At 48.6% G+C, this 16,734-nt stretch overlaps 7 protein-coding genes across 7 annotated transcripts; 2 read left to right on the top strand and 5 right to left on the bottom strand.

Annotated features, from left to right (window-relative positions):
- Nucleotides 1-27: 27 nt before the first annotated feature.
- On the bottom strand, nucleotides 28-1,692 carry LACBIDRAFT_244279 (actin-related protein Arp2; the record flags this gene model as incomplete). Its single annotated transcript, XM_001874418.1, has 8 exons — nucleotides 28-195; nucleotides 311-445; nucleotides 521-655; nucleotides 713-776; nucleotides 842-1,064; nucleotides 1,137-1,490; nucleotides 1,544-1,586; nucleotides 1,648-1,692. The coding sequence occupies 8 exons, from the start codon at nucleotides 1,690-1,692 to the stop codon at nucleotides 28-30; spliced, it is 1,167 nt and encodes a 388-aa protein (XP_001874453.1).
- Nucleotides 1,693-2,105: 413 nt separating this feature from the next.
- LACBIDRAFT_321555 (uncharacterized protein) lies at nucleotides 2,106-4,965 on the bottom strand (the record flags this gene model as incomplete). The annotated part of the gene is made up of 11 exons (XM_001874417.1): nucleotides 2,106-2,131; nucleotides 2,184-2,195; nucleotides 2,246-2,281; nucleotides 2,360-2,458; nucleotides 2,494-2,799; nucleotides 2,825-3,244; nucleotides 3,303-3,801; nucleotides 3,861-4,539; nucleotides 4,593-4,801; nucleotides 4,850-4,883; nucleotides 4,943-4,965. 11 exons carry the CDS (start codon nucleotides 4,963-4,965, stop codon nucleotides 2,106-2,108), a joined length of 2,343 nt encoding a protein of 780 aa, XP_001874452.1.
- Nucleotides 4,966-5,733: 768 nt separating this feature from the next.
- Nucleotides 5,734-7,050, bottom strand: LACBIDRAFT_321554 (uncharacterized protein; the record flags this gene model as incomplete). Its single annotated transcript, XM_001874416.1, has 1 exon — nucleotides 5,734-7,050. The coding sequence occupies one exon, from the start codon at nucleotides 7,048-7,050 to the stop codon at nucleotides 5,734-5,736; it is 1,317 nt and encodes a 438-aa protein (XP_001874451.1).
- A 753-nt stretch (nucleotides 7,051-7,803) lies between these two features.
- LACBIDRAFT_291970 (uncharacterized protein) lies at nucleotides 7,804-9,904 on the top strand (the record flags this gene model as incomplete). Its single annotated transcript, XM_001874996.1, has 4 exons — nucleotides 7,804-7,939; nucleotides 7,994-8,166; nucleotides 8,251-8,436; nucleotides 8,493-9,904. 4 exons carry the CDS (start codon nucleotides 7,804-7,806, stop codon nucleotides 9,402-9,404), a joined length of 1,407 nt encoding a protein of 468 aa, XP_001875031.1. The 3' UTR covers nucleotides 9,405-9,904.
- Nucleotides 9,905-10,110: 206 nt separating this feature from the next.
- LACBIDRAFT_305062 (uncharacterized protein) lies at nucleotides 10,111-11,602 on the bottom strand (the record flags this gene model as incomplete). The annotated part of the gene is made up of 11 exons (XM_001874415.1): nucleotides 10,111-10,231; nucleotides 10,299-10,309; nucleotides 10,363-10,423; nucleotides 10,479-10,539; nucleotides 10,594-10,651; nucleotides 10,704-10,751; nucleotides 10,806-10,814; nucleotides 10,867-11,142; nucleotides 11,199-11,360; nucleotides 11,414-11,435; nucleotides 11,493-11,602. The coding sequence occupies 11 exons, from the start codon at nucleotides 11,600-11,602 to the stop codon at nucleotides 10,111-10,113; spliced, it is 939 nt and encodes a 312-aa protein (XP_001874450.1).
- A 1,445-nt stretch (nucleotides 11,603-13,047) lies between these two features.
- LACBIDRAFT_305061 (uncharacterized protein) lies at nucleotides 13,048-14,568 on the bottom strand (the record flags this gene model as incomplete). Its single annotated transcript, XM_001874414.1, has 3 exons — nucleotides 13,048-13,895; nucleotides 13,943-14,326; nucleotides 14,385-14,568. The coding sequence occupies 3 exons, from the start codon at nucleotides 14,566-14,568 to the stop codon at nucleotides 13,048-13,050; spliced, it is 1,416 nt and encodes a 471-aa protein (XP_001874449.1).
- Nucleotides 14,569-15,281: 713 nt separating this feature from the next.
- LACBIDRAFT_321550 (uncharacterized protein) lies at nucleotides 15,282-16,587 on the top strand (the record flags this gene model as incomplete). The annotated part of the gene is made up of 3 exons (XM_001874995.1): nucleotides 15,282-15,385; nucleotides 15,475-15,705; nucleotides 15,765-16,587. 3 exons carry the CDS (start codon nucleotides 15,282-15,284, stop codon nucleotides 16,585-16,587), a joined length of 1,158 nt encoding a protein of 385 aa, XP_001875030.1.
- Between the last annotated feature and the right edge of the window lie 147 nt (nucleotides 16,588-16,734).

The following is a 16,734-nucleotide window of genomic DNA, read 5'->3' as shown; positions in this document are numbered from 1 at the left end:
CCTTACACTCTCCCAACTTATAATTAATTATCCCCCCGTCCCCAATTTATCCAATGACACAACGCCCTTCTCGAACCACTCCTCACGCGATATCCAAAAGTCCTCACGGCCCTTCATGATATCCGCCAACACCGCACCTCCAAGGAAAACCATGTGTTTCCTGCGAGGGGGATCTTCGATCTTGATTTTGAATTTCTGTTTGTGTGTTTGAATGTAAGCGTCAGGAGAACGAATCACGTCCAGAAGGAAGAAAGAAAAAAAGGAGGGAAGAAGGTACCACAAAAGAAAAGAGAAAGCAAGAGAAACTTACATTCAACCGCGCCGGATCCCCACCCAACACCCTCGTCAAATAAAGCTGCTTCATCTCCTTTTCCAACCTGCTCGGAAGACCTGGGTACATGCTTGATCCACCGGACAGGACGACGTGTTTGTAGAGCTCCGTCCACTGGTGCGGTTTGAATTGTTTGGAATAGCATTTCTACGTTACGTTGTGAGTGTTCAGTAGGGTATAAAAGAGGACAATGGATGGGGGGAAGGAGGGGAAGGACGTACCAGCTACACCGGGCTGTTCAATGTCGACTAGGTGAGGCTGGAACATGCATTCTGGGGCTTCGAATCGTTCTGCGCCGACTTTGATGGTACGTCCGTCTGGGAGCTGTCATCACAGTTCAGTGTATAGAAAGAGAGGAAGGAAAGAAAGAAAGAAACCTACAGTATAACTCTCCACCAACACCGTAGTCTCCTCTGAAAGACGCGTATCAAGTTCAAGATCATAACTACCCAATCCCACAATCAGATAAGATGCATACAGGAAGGAAGGGGGGGGAACAGACAGACAGACCTAACATAAGGTAACTTCTCCTTGATCTCTCTGACCGTCTCGAAATCCGCCGTGCGATTGAACGCGTACCCGCGCATAAGGAGCAGCTTGATCAGATATCGTGTCACGTCCCGCCCAGCGATGTCTAATCGCCGCGTGAGGTGCGGCATCGCGTACCCGTCGTACACGGGCACGATGTGCGTTACGCCGTCTCCCGAGTCGACGACAACACCCGTCGTCAGACCTAATTGTAATCCGCATTAGCCCTCGTCGATGCTCCCCATTACGACATTTGATGAAGCAAAAGAAAACTCACCCTGCGCATAAAGCGTCAACACAGCCTGAATAGCAACATACACTCCCTGGAACCCATACTCCTCAAACATAACCTGACACATCCTCTGCCTGTTCACTTTCGGGTTCATCGGCGGTTCCGTCAGCAGGACCTTCCGGCCCCTCGTATTGACCTTCAACTTCTCATCAAACGTATAATCCCATAGATGTTTCATGTCTTCCCAGTTTTTGACGATGCCGTGTTCCATTGGTTGCGTTACTTGGAGGTAGGTGCGGTTGGAAGCCGCTTCGTCGCCTACCATTATGTCTTTGATTAGGGCGGACCCGACTCGTTCTTCTGCGCGGAGGATGGGGCGGCCGATTATGGATGGGAATACTAGATGTTATTATAAGTAACTCGTTCAGAGTTATGGGGGATTAAGGCGTTACCGTGTTCTGGGAAATTAGACCCTGCATATCCCACTTTCACGAACTATGTATGACGATGGCGATGAGGGTTTGGTGCTTTCGCTGGAGAAGTCTATGAGACGTACCCCCGTTCCGTTGTCCACTACCAGTGGGTGCTCAGAGTAATCCATGGTCGCGAACGTCGTATGAGTCCGAGCGTAAGTTGGATAGCCGCGATATCTGTGCTACTTAGGATGTTTGTCGTGCTTTGTTCCGCATCCTTTATTCTTGTGATCTTTACGGCTTTTTCTACGATCTGAGGAATTTGAATAAACAAATGGACGTGCGCGTATGCGAGAGTTTTGGGTTTTGTTCGTGTATATCTTACACCTTATTATGTATCGCTTGAATGTTTGAGTAGGACTAAACATTTGAAAGCGTCAACCGTCGGCATTGCGATATCGATGCCGTTCTTCATAATCAGTGAATCCTCGTTACTGGTGGTACATGTTAACGGATCTAGTACAGAACCGGTACATTGACCCTATCTGAGCCTACTTGAGTTCTGACACATCCTCCCGAAAGCAGACGCACTTTCTGATATTCAGCGATCAATCAAGGTGATTTTAGCTAGCAAAATGATGGATAACAAATACTCCAACAGAGGGATGAGACCACTCACCCTTGTGTACAACTGCCAAAAAAAATCAATAACGACCTAGTAACCAAATGTTGGAGACTCACAGCCTTTTTCACCCTTCGAATTAATCACCAAGTATCCTGGGTAAGACTGTCTTCCAACAACTTGAAGCGTGAACTTTCAACGGTTAACAAAGTGGCAGGAAAGGAAAGAAATACCGTCAGTGACGATAACTCCGTCCGTGTGAACGATCTCATCTTTGTTTGTTGATAGCCAGGTGGGAGAAAATAATACTTTGTAGTCTGCGGGGGGAAAGGCTGAGAATCGGATTATCTCATGAAATGTTACTCACTGTAAGTCGAAGTTAACTGAGCGCGTTTCGTGAATTTTGAATCGGTCGCAAGGGCAACGGGATTGCCTTCATCACTACCTGGATAAGTTTTATCTTGGAAGGTTATGACGTCGGTGTCACTCATTAGTATATCCTTATCCTTGTAGAGCGCATGACCCTGCGTGACTCGGAGGCCTTCAACTTTTGCGATGCATGCTTTCAAAGACCCGGCGGTGTGGGGGGGAGTGATGAAGAGGGTGTTGATGCGTCCTAACGAAATATCACTCTTGTCAAAGGACGTCTTTGCCTTTTCATCTCCTTTTCCACCTAATAAGTAAACGCGATAGTATACTGTTAAGCTGATGAGTGCACCATATGAGTAAGAGACGTCGACAAGACTTGCCGTAATGGACCTTGGTATCATCAGAGCGTTTCGGCAGCTTCTCCAACTGCGCAGCGACCTCCTCGGTCCTCATTTCGGACTCGACAACCAACGCGATCGGATCCTGTTCGGACAGGCCTGGACCTGAAGGACCCTCCAAAGAGAGGCGGGCAGAGTCGGCTTTGGGTGCTGGGCTTGAGAGCGGTGTGAAGAGAAGCGCCTTGTCGGGCTCCGACAGGCCCTCAAGTCTGCACAGGGACAGCTTGATAGACGCCACGGTATGAGGAGGGGAAAAGGACTTCGTTGGGATGCGACCAATGAAACGGTCGTTCTTGTAGAGAGGGTGATTTGATTCGAATGCGCCTAGTCTGGTGTATAGACGGTAATATACTGCGTGAATGGGTTAGGGCATTGAGGCCAGGAGTCGAGCTTTCGGGATAGGGCGCACCGTAGTCAGGACCCGTGTTTTTCGTTGACTTTTCATCTTTGGATGCTGGATCTGCACCCCCTTTGCCATCTGGAGAGGGAGTGGAACTGGATGTATGATTATCAGATTTGCCACTTAGCTCAGATGCCATTTTCTCCTGCGCTTCCTGCGATAATTTCAGTTGCAACTCCAAATGGGCTAGTGTCTTGCTGTGTGTCGTCACTGTCGCGCGGAGCTGGGCACACTCCTGCGCAAGTTCAGCCGTTCGCGCCAACACATCTTGCTCTTTTGTTTCCCGGAGCTTAATCAAGGATTGAGACAAGTCAGACACAGTAGCTGTGAGATCTTCGCAAAGTCTTTCAAGTTGCGACCTTTGGTAGGCATCATGAGAGTTGCCGTCGAGTAGGGATCGGATCTGTAATTGACTTTGAAGGATTTCCTTGGCATGTTGAGTTTTCAGAAGCTCGAGTTCATGTTGAAGCTCAATATGGCGGATGTTATCCAAGTCGAGTTCCCTTTGCTGAGAAATACTCAATTCTGAGCGATCACTCCAAAAGGAATAGATTGTAACACTCCCACCTTCGCCAACACCTCCCTCTCTCGCCTTGGCGGCGGTATAGCGCTGACAAGCTCTGACCCGTCGGAATGCACCTCCTGGTCTAGATTGCGCTGCTTTGTCACCAATTCCTCAAGTTGCGCTTTCAACGCAATGCATTCATCTTCCAACGCCTCCCTCGCTACTTTGTCGCTGGTGTTGATGGATTTCAACTCTGCAATTTTTTGGTTCAAGTCGGAAATGTCCTTCTCTTGCTGACGGTTAAGCTCTTGAAGTTCCTTGTACAGCACCACACCAGCAGAAGTCTTCTCCACAGTCTTCCCCTCAGCGAGCTCCCTCTGCATCTCGACAAAGACGGGATTGAGCGCGAGGAGGTCGGAGACGATAGAGATTGGAGGGGGAAACTCTGGACCTTTGGGTGACTTTTCCGGAGAATATTTTCCAAAGCGAGCGAATCTGCATTTACCGTCGACGAGTTCTTTGAAGAACTTATCCTTGGTCTTCAACTCTGCTTCGTTTTTGACACCTTGCGTCATATTTACTTCGTCCCAAAATGTGGTAACGACCACGACATTCTTCAGAGGATCAGGTCCGCATAATTTCTTGAACATCGCTATATTTCGCTGCGATGAACCCCCAACTTTGGGATCGGCGATGTTGTGCAAATATAGAATGCCAGAAAACTTGCGTTTCTTGTCATATCTGTACGTCAATGAAGGTTAGATCGTCAATATATGGAGGGACAGATCTCTCACTTCGCTTTGAGGTAACCACCAATTTCTCTCAAAATTACTAGGTCGGATTTGCCACCACTCTCATTATAGTCATTGAAACCAGGCGTGTCAGCGAGAGTCACAGGAATGCCATTGGGAATCAAGAATTCGTATTCTTTAACCTCCGCAGTTTGCGACTCCAAGCCGTGTCCAACATCCGTAACGTCCTTGCCGACAATGGTGTTGATGAACTTTTAGAATGTCAAGAGTGGTGGCGGCGGCAGTGGACTAGCCCATACCGTCGATTTTCCACATCCAGTCCCTCCCATAATTCTGTGGTAGTGGTACGTCAGCTCAACTTCATGCAACAAAAAGTGCTCCACTAAACGTACGCTATCAAAGCAGCTGGCTTCATTGTTGGTACAAATCGTGCGTGTAGGAGATTTGAGAAGTCACAGTCGGAGTCCTAACAAAAAGTGAGCCTATGAGTGTCGTTTTGATGACTTTTGATTTGCTCTCTCAATTCAAGCGCACCTCATGGCAACCTCATGGGCGAGACGCTCAAACCGAGAGCCAGGGCTATGCTTCAAGGCCTAATCACCTACTGAGCCCGGGCAAACTCTATCCAAGCAACGTGGAAGCCAGGCTACCAACCCCGCAGGTGCAGAACTTCCCCATCTAGATGAGCCGCTTTGAAAGCTGTCGAAGGCGGGCCTTTTAATGCTCCTTATCTAGTAGACAGGTAAGTCGGAGACAAATTGTTGACGTCACAATGTTGAAGCTGAAGGACCGAGTACTTGTGCGGTGATAAACAAGTGATAAAGATGTGCCAGTGACTATTGACCATTACAAAGACGATGGCGATGAGTATTGGTGCTTTCGCTGGATAAGTCTGTGAGAGACGTACCCCCGTTCCGTTGTCCACTACTAGTGGGTGCTCAGAGTAATCCATGGTCGCGAACGTCGTAGGAGTCCGAGCGTAAGTTGGATAACTGCGATCGCTGCGATATCTATTTGATATCTATGTCACTTAGGATGTTTGTCGTGCTTTGTTCCGCATCCTTTATTCATGAAATTGTACTCAACGGCCGACATGGCAATAAATCAACAGAAAAGAATGATATGTTGTCAATTTGAGGATATAATGAGCTGCGTGCCGTACAAGTCGCATGGCAGAAATGATTTACGAGGATATATCAACTCCAAACTCCTCCCCGATGGTTTGATATCCCTCACCCAAGTCGTAATATTTGAATGATATCGTCTTGATCGGCTTTCCAGCTCTGGCGCGCAATCCTAGGAAGGCCCGAAGAACCTTTAGCCTACGCCCGTCATCCATCTTGAAGTCACAAGCGCTAAACTCCAAAGCCTGAAGTGAAGGCAATATGACGTCTTGAACTTCCTTGGCAGATGACTCATAAAATTGCTGTTCAAGGTGGGGGAACAGGATGAGATGTAAATATCCCACTAGATGCAGGATTACCAAATTGTGGAAGAAACGGAGAATCCAGAGGCCGAGAATCTTAATGGATGTAGACTCGGAGTCGCTCGGCGGGTCGTATTCATCAAGGAGGTAACTTGAATGCATTTGAAGCGACCTAACACCGCGAAAGATCGGGAAGAAAACCTCTGGAAGAGAGAAGCAAATCATCGGAGCTGTGGTCTGCTCCGGTACATCTTGAGATCCTTCCCAATCGAAGGTAACTAGAATATCAGGATTGATTGGGTCGTGGTTGCTACACCTGAGCCAGAGGGAATGGGGCTCTATGGATGCGAGACATTCACAGTTGACCATATTATGTGCCCAACCATCCATCCTTTCTTCAAGAAATCTCACTATGAATTCAGAATCGGGATTGAAATGAAGCCTGTAGGTTGTCAATGAGAGTCTTTCGAGAGGAGGGATGTCGATGTGTCTGAGGAAACTGCTGCACTCAGCCAGGGGTGAACTTAGACTGAGATCTGATAAATGTGGAAGTTGGGCTCGGGGCAAAGGTACCGTGCTCGGTAACGTTCTGGAAATGGACATTGATATGAGGAGCTTTTTCAGTCGGGGAATGTTGTTCAGGAGATTGAGCCATTCCGAAACCGTCGGGCCTGCAAATCCATGGGCCCACGAAACTTCGAGGCATGTGAGTTGAGAAAACGCAGCCGTCGTGATGTCGAAGCGACAGCAGTTAAAATGCACTTTCCTGAGCTTTGGGGCTTCTCCGTTGAATAGAATCTTTGGCAGGGTCGTAACACCAGCCTCGCCCTTCCAATGTGGATACACACCGAACACTTCCAAATGAGGCGCCGGTTTCTGGATTGCGTTCAAGAATCCCTCCGTAAACCCTTTGACTTTAAGACAAAAGGTCCTGCATTGAGGAGCCAAGTCTAGGACGAGATCTAAGTGTTTTGGCCGGCATGCGGCCGTGCAGCAGCCAATGTTCAGCGGCATGTGCTTTGAACGACCAAGTAGCTCTTGAGTCCATTCAAGCGAGTCCTTCTCAAAGTCCATAATTGATGTCCAGAGTATCGCGGAATTCAAGGCAACGGCGCGCCAATGGCGGCATACCTGCGACGCAGATCGGATTGTACGTTTCTGCTGTTCGAGACAAGTTGTGAGATGGCGACATGGCGGTAGGTTTATGAGAAATATAGATATCAGGATCTCATCTGGGAGCTTCGATATTGGCGAGACGCCGGACGTGAATTCATCGATGCTCATGATCAGTTGAGTGAACAAAGAAAATAACGACTCGGATTTCCGAGCATTATTTCCCCACGCCCTGCAACCTCCGAAAACACTGAGGGTTTGAGTATAAAAGTGTATAAATAGGTATGTTAACGTCAAGCCTCATGATCAGGGATCTGTCCGGCCTCCGAGACGCCCTCAAAAATTTGCAGGAAGTGGTGTTGACTAAGGTGAAATAGTAAAACGCAAGAGACTACACGAGACCAGTACTTACACAGTAGTGGTAATTACCGGTAAAGATGGGATTCATTGAGCCGGGATTGAACACCACGCAGAAACAATTTACAAGCCGTATGGTCGCTTGACAACGGACAGGGCCGATATGATCAGGAAATGTTTCCCTCAATTGTGACTTTGTTTGGTTGCCTCCACACAACTTCGCTTCCTTCCTCGATTTCTGGTCAACTGTGCCAATTCCTGTCTTTTACTCTACACTCGTTCCTCTTTTTCGCTCACTTTTGGCTCTATTGACGTTAAAATACCCTCGAAACACAACAAAACTGACCACTCGTTATCATGACTGACCAGATTCTACACCAGCGCGCTGTACACAGGCGAAGCGCAAAAGCCCGCAGGCAGGGGCCAGAGAATGTGGTAACCCCCGCGGCCCCTGCGGCGGCTGCAGGCGATGCTGCAGACAAAGGACCCAAGGGTATGTATTCTTTGGTCTTGTAAGTAAAAAAAAACTCGACTAACCCCCCATCAGCGGCGGCTACAACCACCACCACAACTAATGCTGCTTCTCAGCCAGCGGTACCAACCACAACGACGTCTGTTACGACTTCCAGCACAACGACTTCTAGCGAGACGACTTCTTCTTCCACCTCCACTAAGCCGATCAAAGTGGCCCCTGTTACCACCCCTTCTACGACTACACCCGTACGATAATATCTCTTCCTCTTCACCAGCTTTATTCTTATCTTCCCCTTCCCGAAATAATAGGTGTTACCTTCGACGACGCAGACGAAACCGTCTCGCGCGCCCGTCACTTTGACATCTTTTGTGACGCAGCATTCATCATCGCCGGCAGCCAGTGCCTCTGCTTCACCGTCGTCGACAGGCAGCACGAGCACAGGTAGTATCGTTGGCAGCATCGCAGGAGGTGTTGTTGTCCTTGTAGTTGTTATAGCTATAGCAGGCTTTTTCATTGTCAGTCCATTTCTATTGGCTATCGGTGGGAGATGCTCAATTTAGCTTATATACAGCGTCGATGGCGTAAGAGAGCTGCGGAAAGGGATGAGTTCAGTCCAGACCGATTCCGTCGATCTGCCGTTCTGCTCGATGACGCCAATGATGAGCCTAGCTTCAAGCCACGTCCACCGTCCATGATCGAACGACGAACAGCACAATCTCCTGCTGCCCCGCCGTCGGCATATCCCTACTCTGATGCTGATTCTCCAACCCAGTACGGGTCTGATCAAAGAAACTTCCACAACTACGGTGCTGTTCCCGGTCAGAATGGACAATATAATGGTTCTCCCGGTCCTTATGGTGCTCCAAACCCTTTCGGTGCTCCTCCTATCCCACACAACGGTCAACAGTATCCTTCTTCCAACCAGGGGTATGTTCCAGGCGCTGCTCCCTATGGCGGGTATGGGGCTCCTGATGTGCGATACCTACAACGTCAACCATCCCAAGGCCCTCACTTCCCACAATACCCTGGCCCAGCTCAACAGTCTGCATTTGGCCCAGGTCAGATCATGCCGCCGCAGAACATTAGGACCCCGTCACCACATGAATTGAATGACTCCCTCCCCAATCCTTTCGCATCCGCCACCGCCATTGAGCATTCCACCTCGACTACATCCTCACGCAGTGCTGGTAGCCCCCCTCCAGGCAATCCGGGTGAGCAAGGCGCGTATCTCACTCGTCAGCCAACCCAAAATGGGGGTGCGCCGCCTGCGTACATGGATGATGGGTCGTACACGGAGATGAGGCGGGATGTGAAAGTGGCACCGTTGATGGTAGCTAATGTGGATGATAGCGCGGCACCATCGTCATCTTCCTCCCCTATGATGACAACTTCGGCTATTCCAGAGGCGGCTCCTGCTGCTTCCAGGCGTCCGTTGTCTACTCATACCATGTATGACGCTGATGACGCCTATGGAGGGATTTAAGAAAACCCATCCCCCTTGACCGGACTTCTCAATGTAACTTATTGTTTACTATAGAACTAACCTCGACACATCTTGGACGTGTGCCGCTCTGCTTCTCGTCGCATCGAGTTATCTGTACACCCTTCTATTCCCCCCCTCCCCATCTTGCATTTCACTATCGCTCAATCGACTTGTTATTTTATTTTATCTTGCCACATCTTGACGCCCTGATCCCATCCAATTCGATGCTCGTATTTTTTAACTTACTGTTCAGGGACCGTTTTCTTCTTTCCCTCCATATACGTACCATGTTTTCATGCTTACTTTCACGTATATGTGCACGCTGCTTTGGTCAATGACGTCGTCCTATATTCCTAGTTACCTATCGATTTCTTCTCCCTTATTTATTTCGTTGCCGCCAACAGTGTATGCATTGCGCAACTTCACGATTCTGTTGAATATCCATCTATCTTTTGCCCTATGTGGGCAACCTATAATTGCACTTGCACTTGGTGCTAGTATCTCAAAGGGGACACTTTTTTCGGTGGCACGCTTGCTGGATCCTGAGTTGAATGAGGAAAACTGTTGAAACCGCCAACCCGTCCCAAATCATTTCAAAGCGAATATGCTATAGCTATCGACAGTGGTGCTCTTGCAAATATATATACAAATGTGAATGAATGCGCTAAGGTGTAAATAGTCGTCACTAGCTGTATAATGGTCAAGTCTATTCTTCGGGATTCATAGTCCATACGTCGGAATCTTTGAGTGCGTTACGAACAATATTCGAGTTTCTCCTTGATATTTCATAGTGCGTCGGGGACGCTTTTCGGCGCAAGAGGAGGATCCTAGAAAGAAAAGGATGCAATTCAAATAACAATCAACAATCAGATGTTGGGGTATTGGCGGACTCACACTCTGCAAGCCTTTAGGTATGTTTGTTAGCGCACGACCGTGATGAGTGGTTAAATGAGCTCACAACGAGGTTTGACGAGATAAGAACCAGAGGTAGGCCAACACCACGACCACCGTGATTCGGACTTTCGAAAGAAAATGAGGGATTATACCTCACATGTAACTTGAAGGTCAACCTACCGGAAGAAGCATACGGCGCTCGTTGCATTTATGAAGGCAATAAAGCCAAACGCAGAGAGACCTGTTGGAGCGTTAGATGACCTTCACGACAGGTCGTTCAACAGAACTTATTCACCTTGGCTAATGAAGTACCGTGCAAGGGAGACCTCCCTGTTTTGCGCTTTCCGACATTGCTGCAAGGAGCGTAAGTTTGGAAAGAGCACAAAGCGATGAAAAAACATTTACAATAAAAACAAAAACGAGAGATATCAAGTCCATGAGCGTCGCAGCTAACTGTGAATACGTGTTGATGATCGGGGACACGCTTTAACTAAACAGAAGACGAACCATTGAATACTGTCGACACTGGGTAAGTTTTGAAGACATTTGATTTGTTAAAAATACTCACCCCAATTTTCTCAGCCATGACCTGATCGCCATAGTCGGGGAAACAGCCAGTTCCGCCAATCAGGGTGTAAAAGGATGACGGTATAGCTTCGATGCGAATGCAGAAAACCCAAATGTTCACAGCGAGTAGGCCTGAGTAACATGTTGCCAGAGGTATCAAAACCCGTCTATTGCGCCCAGAGAACGCGTAGGCTCTCATCACCATCACGGCTGGATTCAAGTAAGATGCTAAATCGTTGGTGAACTTGGCGAGACTCGAACCTTGAGAGAAAAATAGCTAGTAAGTCATATTATGAATTAATTTATTCGAATAGTGAGTGTGAAGAGACTTACAAATGGTGCGAGCAATCCATGAATAGGCCGTAAGACGTATTTGCACACTTCTGGACCGTGATTCCCGATGTAGGCCCACATGAACACTGGCCAGAAACAGAGGGGATAATAGCGGCAAAGAAGGTATGCGACCTTGATAGAGGACCATCGCGCTTGGTGGATCTGCGCATTCCATTGATCCCCTAATGATACCTGATCATACAGATGGAACGTACAAGGGAAACTTCCTTATCGAACCTAGCACGAAATATCAGCGTCCAAGTTTGCAGAACGGGGGGGGGGATCGGAACATACGACGCGAACCACTCATAAAGCTGCAAGGCGTACATCGCCGCGATAGCGTAGCGCACCTCTTGAATGGTGTCTACGCCACTTAATAGATCCTCCCACGTAAAGGTTGACATACGGATAGCTTCGCCGGATTCACCGAGGGCCTCAGCAGAGACCAAGGCGGCCTAGGAGCTCGTGAATGGTCAGATAAGTGATAGCGGAGCCTCTGCGGTTCGTATTGGTGTGAGGGGAGACGGCAAGGGGAGCATCGAAGGGCAGAGAGGCAACCTGCCAGCAACTGTCTAAGCTCAATACCGCCATATAAGTGACAGCATGTGCTAGTGGGGATGTAATTTAGTTCAATGGAGATTTGCCACGGACCCACGTCGCTGCTTGAGGTTAGCATCAAAACATAACACTATTGAGACACTTCCGGATTCCGACCATGAATTTGGCGACTTCAGTTTGTCGTCCCCTCCGCTCCCTGAATACCTATGCGCACCTCGTTGCGTCGCAGTTACCTCAGATACACCTCAGAAGCTATTATCTGGTCTTACATGTAAGGCTGTCAGTGAAGCTCATGGCCAGGCGTCCTTCGCATTTGAGAACGTGATGCATATGTCAAGCCAATGTCAAGCAAACGTTCTTGCGGTTATTTTATTACGTCGTGGCGCCCTGATAAGAATGTTTATCTTACGTAACTTCACTCTCCTGAACTTGGAAATCACGCACAGGACCCCCGAAAATCCTGCTAAATGATAGATACTGAAATTGCCGATTTCCAGATTCTTGTCCGTACCAATTTTGGCGAAGTCTGTCCGGATTTTATCTAGCCTAGACCAAAATTTCGAAAAGTTGTCCGAACTGCGTATCTAGCCCAAGTCAGGGCCAAATTTTTTTGTGCGGCAAAAGGTTCGAACCGCAGACCACACGTCAGGCTTCGTAAAGTACTATGACCTACCAGCACCTCGGCGCACCCTACGAGTCGGCGGTCACTGATCGTCACGAATTTTGGCTGGACAAGTGTGATGTTGCGTGACAACTTGGAAAACAAGAGTCACGCTTGTCCAGCCAAAATATGTGACAATCAGTGACTGCCGACTCGTAGGGTGCGCCGAGGTGCTGGTAGGTCATAGTACATACTTTTTAGCTACGCGACCATAGTTGTCCGGTTAGTATCTAGCCTCTGATTCTTCTCGCAAGCCTCTGTATCTAGCATTTTGCTGATTTTTTCGAAAACCTGTCCGGTTTGTACCTATCCTAGCGCCTCATTTTGAAAAATTCTGTCCGGATCGGTATCTACCATTTAGCAGGATTTTCGGGGGTCCTTCACGCACTAGCCGCTAGCGGGAGAATGTTCTAAAAAACTCGACGACCCTGCTCGAATGCAAACCTTTATGTTGCCGCGAAACAAGTGGGGCAGTCTGGGGCTCAGTAGGCTCGGTCACGATCTTCAATCGAATCATGTGCAATATGGGGTATCAGTATACAATTTTTTTGTAGTGACCTTCTCATCGCCCCGCAGAGTCAACAACCTCGTAGAGATGTTTGCCAAGTATGAAAGTGTGTATGACCCGGTTCACATATAGCTGTCCCGCATTCTTGAGCCGGAGGCAACCTCCTGACTCTTGCTTAAAAAGAGGGCTTGGTGGAAAGCGCCTATACCAACTGAAGCATATGGATATCCAGCGGAGCCAGAGGCCACCGTATAAGCTGGTTTGAGATTCTGATAATTTGATTGTGAAATGTAGGACGATGTGGGGTTACTTTCTGTCTGTGCAGCAGGGTGCAGCGGTGGAGGATCGAAAGTCACAGTCGACTGGGTATCATGGTGTATTCCTGGTGTGAAAGTTGGGTATCGAGGGTCCTGTGTGATGATTGAAGGGGCAAGTGAACGTCGGTTTTCCATCTCCATGTCTAACGGAGCTGTGGGATCGAAAGAGTGTGCATATCCTGGTGTAGGTCGTAGAACGGGTTTCTTGTAACGGCGATACCATCTGCGCGCAAAAATAAATAGGATGGCAAGCAAGAGAACAGCGAGTATGGTTCCAAAGACGCCACCAACAATGGGTCCAGCTCGCGCGCGAGTGGACGCCGTCGCCTTTGATACTCCTGGATGTGTGTTGTTGGCGGCGGTACTTGTGGTGTTGACCCCCGAGACCAAGGGAGATCCGTTTTGTATGAGTAAATCGGTGAGGGTGAGAGGGGTGAGAGTGTTTCCTCCTTGATATACAACGGTCAGGTTGTGAGGGCCATACGGAAGAGCTGGTGTCGCGAAAAATACTTGATTGAAGAGTGTGGATGAGTTTGAAGGTAGACCCGGAAGAACAAAAGCAACTGGAGATAGATCGTCTACGGTGTACAATGCGGGAGCTGGTTCATGAGGAAGCTCTGTTGGGATAAACCCTACCCAGCTTAGACCGACCCCTGAGAGAAGATTAGACTGCGCAACGAAAGATAATTATACTGCTAACCCGTGAACTGGAGATTCATTTGTGCACCATTGGTGCTTGTCATGTTCGCCGTGTCGCCCAGAGGCAACCAGCCTGGACCGTATTGTATATAGGGGTCCATATGATCGACGACGATAGTCGCGTTATCCAATGATACACCAAGGGAAGGTGTATACTCGATGTCGTCGAACCAAAAAGGTTGGCCATTGCTCGTCGCGCTCACAATAATGGTATGGTCCCCATCAGAAAGTTGGCTTTGTTCACAGAGTGGGTAGTTGTTCTCAGGATATTGGAACGGTGGGACGGTTGGAATGGCGACCCCGTCTATAAAACATGACCATTTGGGGTCAATGACTCCTGAGGTGTTGCGTATATTCATCGTCCCATAAACCATTACAGCTGATCCTGTAGTAGATAACTGTATTCAAGCGAGAACGATGAGAGGAGAACCATGACTACTCACCTTCAAAGCTATATGACAGGCTCCCACTTCCCTTCTTTAAGCCGTGCAAAGTGTTCTGATAGGGCAGGCCAAAGTTCCCCAGTTTACTCTGACTCCCGTTGTCCAATACCCATGGCCCTCCATTGTAGACTATGTGAGGATCTGTATCGTCGACTTTGATGGTTCGACTTGAACTGTTCAACATTCATGTATGAGGAACACCGTACTTGAGGAAGGCCAGGAACTAGTAGATATCTGAGAGGCGGTCAAGATCGGAGAAAGCGGCGAGAAGGAGTCACCCACCAACGCTTCGAAGAATCGGCTGATTATAACGTACTATAACTTGACAACATGAGCGAATGATGTGGGAAGATGGGGGCAGTTTTCCTAACATCCAGCGTGCCTGCCCTTCGTGAGCTTGGAAACGGTTATCAACACATCAAGATCAACAACGCTAACAGAAGCCTCAGGCGAAACTTATTCATTGAGCAGGGGCCTCCCACCCGAAGATTCCGTGACCTGACTCCCAGCACTTCAAGCTAGTTGATCACTTCGCCTGCATGACATCAACAGTCACAATCTACAAGTACAAACAAGCTTTCCGGAGTGCAATCTCACATGCAAAGCACTGTATGCAACACACTGTAAAACCTTGAGTTAATTATCAGGAACATGCCCACACACGTACAAGTACCAGCCGCCCATGCCTGCAAGCCACCAGAACTCGGCGTCAACCTTTCTGCTTGGTTATGGCGACCCCATCTGCCGTCATATTGTTTTTTAGTCTTCTTATCCTCGATATATGCTGGGCTCAGGACATAACTGTTGGTGTCAACGACACAAGATTGGTCACTATCCCAGCAAACATGTGAGGACTTACACTGGGCTTGCACGCGGCCCTGGCAGGAGTTGACTTAGATGTCTTTTGTCCAGTTGGATTGGGTCCGAAGTCTATCACCCGAATTGTGGTGGAATACGTTGGATATGGGGAAACGGCCAGAGTGTATCTCTGACATTCACAGGTAGGTCAAGTCTTCGCATTGTTACTGTGGATCCTCGAAGCCGCATTGTTAGGTACGCGTTTCTCACCCAATTGCATTTCAGGGACTAGAGTCACAATCAACTTCCTATACGCCGTCGATGGGTGGATCGGACAGGTTTCCCTCGATGGAACAAATGTCACTGAGGTCAATACTAACAAGGCCGGGGTAGCTGTCACCGACTGCCTGCCGCTCACATGGACCTCGGACGTCCTCATCCCGGGAAACCATACCGTCTCAGTTGCCTCCCTCGATCCAAACCTTGAGATCCAAGCTACATGGGTGAATATAAATAGCTTCGTGTATGTCTTGTTATGTCTCTCGAACTCGCTAGACGCTAATTCTCTTCCGATCTGCCCAGTTACACGGCCGCGTCGGTGCCATCGATGAGCACAACTATATCAACAAGCATAGCCATATCAACGAGCACAACCATCCCTGGACCTTCGGGCGATACAACTACATCCAAGCACAAGGCGCCAAAAATCGGCATCATTGTTGGAATCGTGACAGGAATCGTGGCTCTCCTATTCCTCCTTATCTGCACACTATTCCTTCGCCAACGGCGACGATCCTCGATTGAGACGGTCACACTGGACACTGTTGAAAAGTCCGCAGCCAATCCCATGGACCAATCATTCACAGGGATCTCTGGGTATAACAACCCAATTTTTCAAGATGGAACATCTCGTTACGAGGAGCAACGTATTCCACTGGACTCCATGAAAATAATGTCCCCTCCAACCCAAGCTATAACGGATGTGGTTGCATATCCCGAACTACTTCCATCACCACCTTCATCCACCGGGCAAAGGGATGTTCTCAACCGCTCAACAACAGAGTCACCCGTCTTCTCTCCTCCATCCATACTCTCTCAAAGTAAACACCTGCCTCCGCTTCCTGACTTTCCTGACACTGGAAGTTCTCCCCAAACATCTTCGGCATCTGCTCGCGATGCTCCGACCGACGGGTTGCTCTCAGAAAATCAATTGTCCGTTCTGCAAAGGCTTGCAGAGTGGAACATCCCAGGACCCGCTTTAGCTGCAGTTGTTGCGAGTTTGCGTAGTGGAGGGGGACATGTAGTGGGTGAGTCTGAGCTCGAGCCGAGCAGCTCGGGGCAGCAACCACCACCTCCTCGTACCGGGGAGGATGCTCCCCCTGAATATGACTTCAAGGGGTACTGACAGTGAAGGCAAAGCTATCGTTTGATCGGCCTTGTGTCATGTCATAATTATTCAGTGACTGCCTTGATTCGTGTTTATGGTTGTATTGTTTGATGGCTCATCTATATCTTCTTTTGCCAAGTCTACATACTCAAGTTTGACGCCAAC

Source organism: Laccaria bicolor, genomic scaffold (genome assembly GCF_000143565.1).
Source record: "Laccaria bicolor S238N-H82 LACBIscaffold_2 genomic scaffold, whole genome shotgun sequence".
NCBI classification, from domain to species: Eukaryota; Fungi; Basidiomycota; class Agaricomycetes; order Agaricales; family Hydnangiaceae; genus Laccaria; species Laccaria bicolor.
The sequence above is the reverse complement of the archived record's forward strand: the minus strand, read 5'-3'. Positions and strand labels throughout refer to the sequence as shown.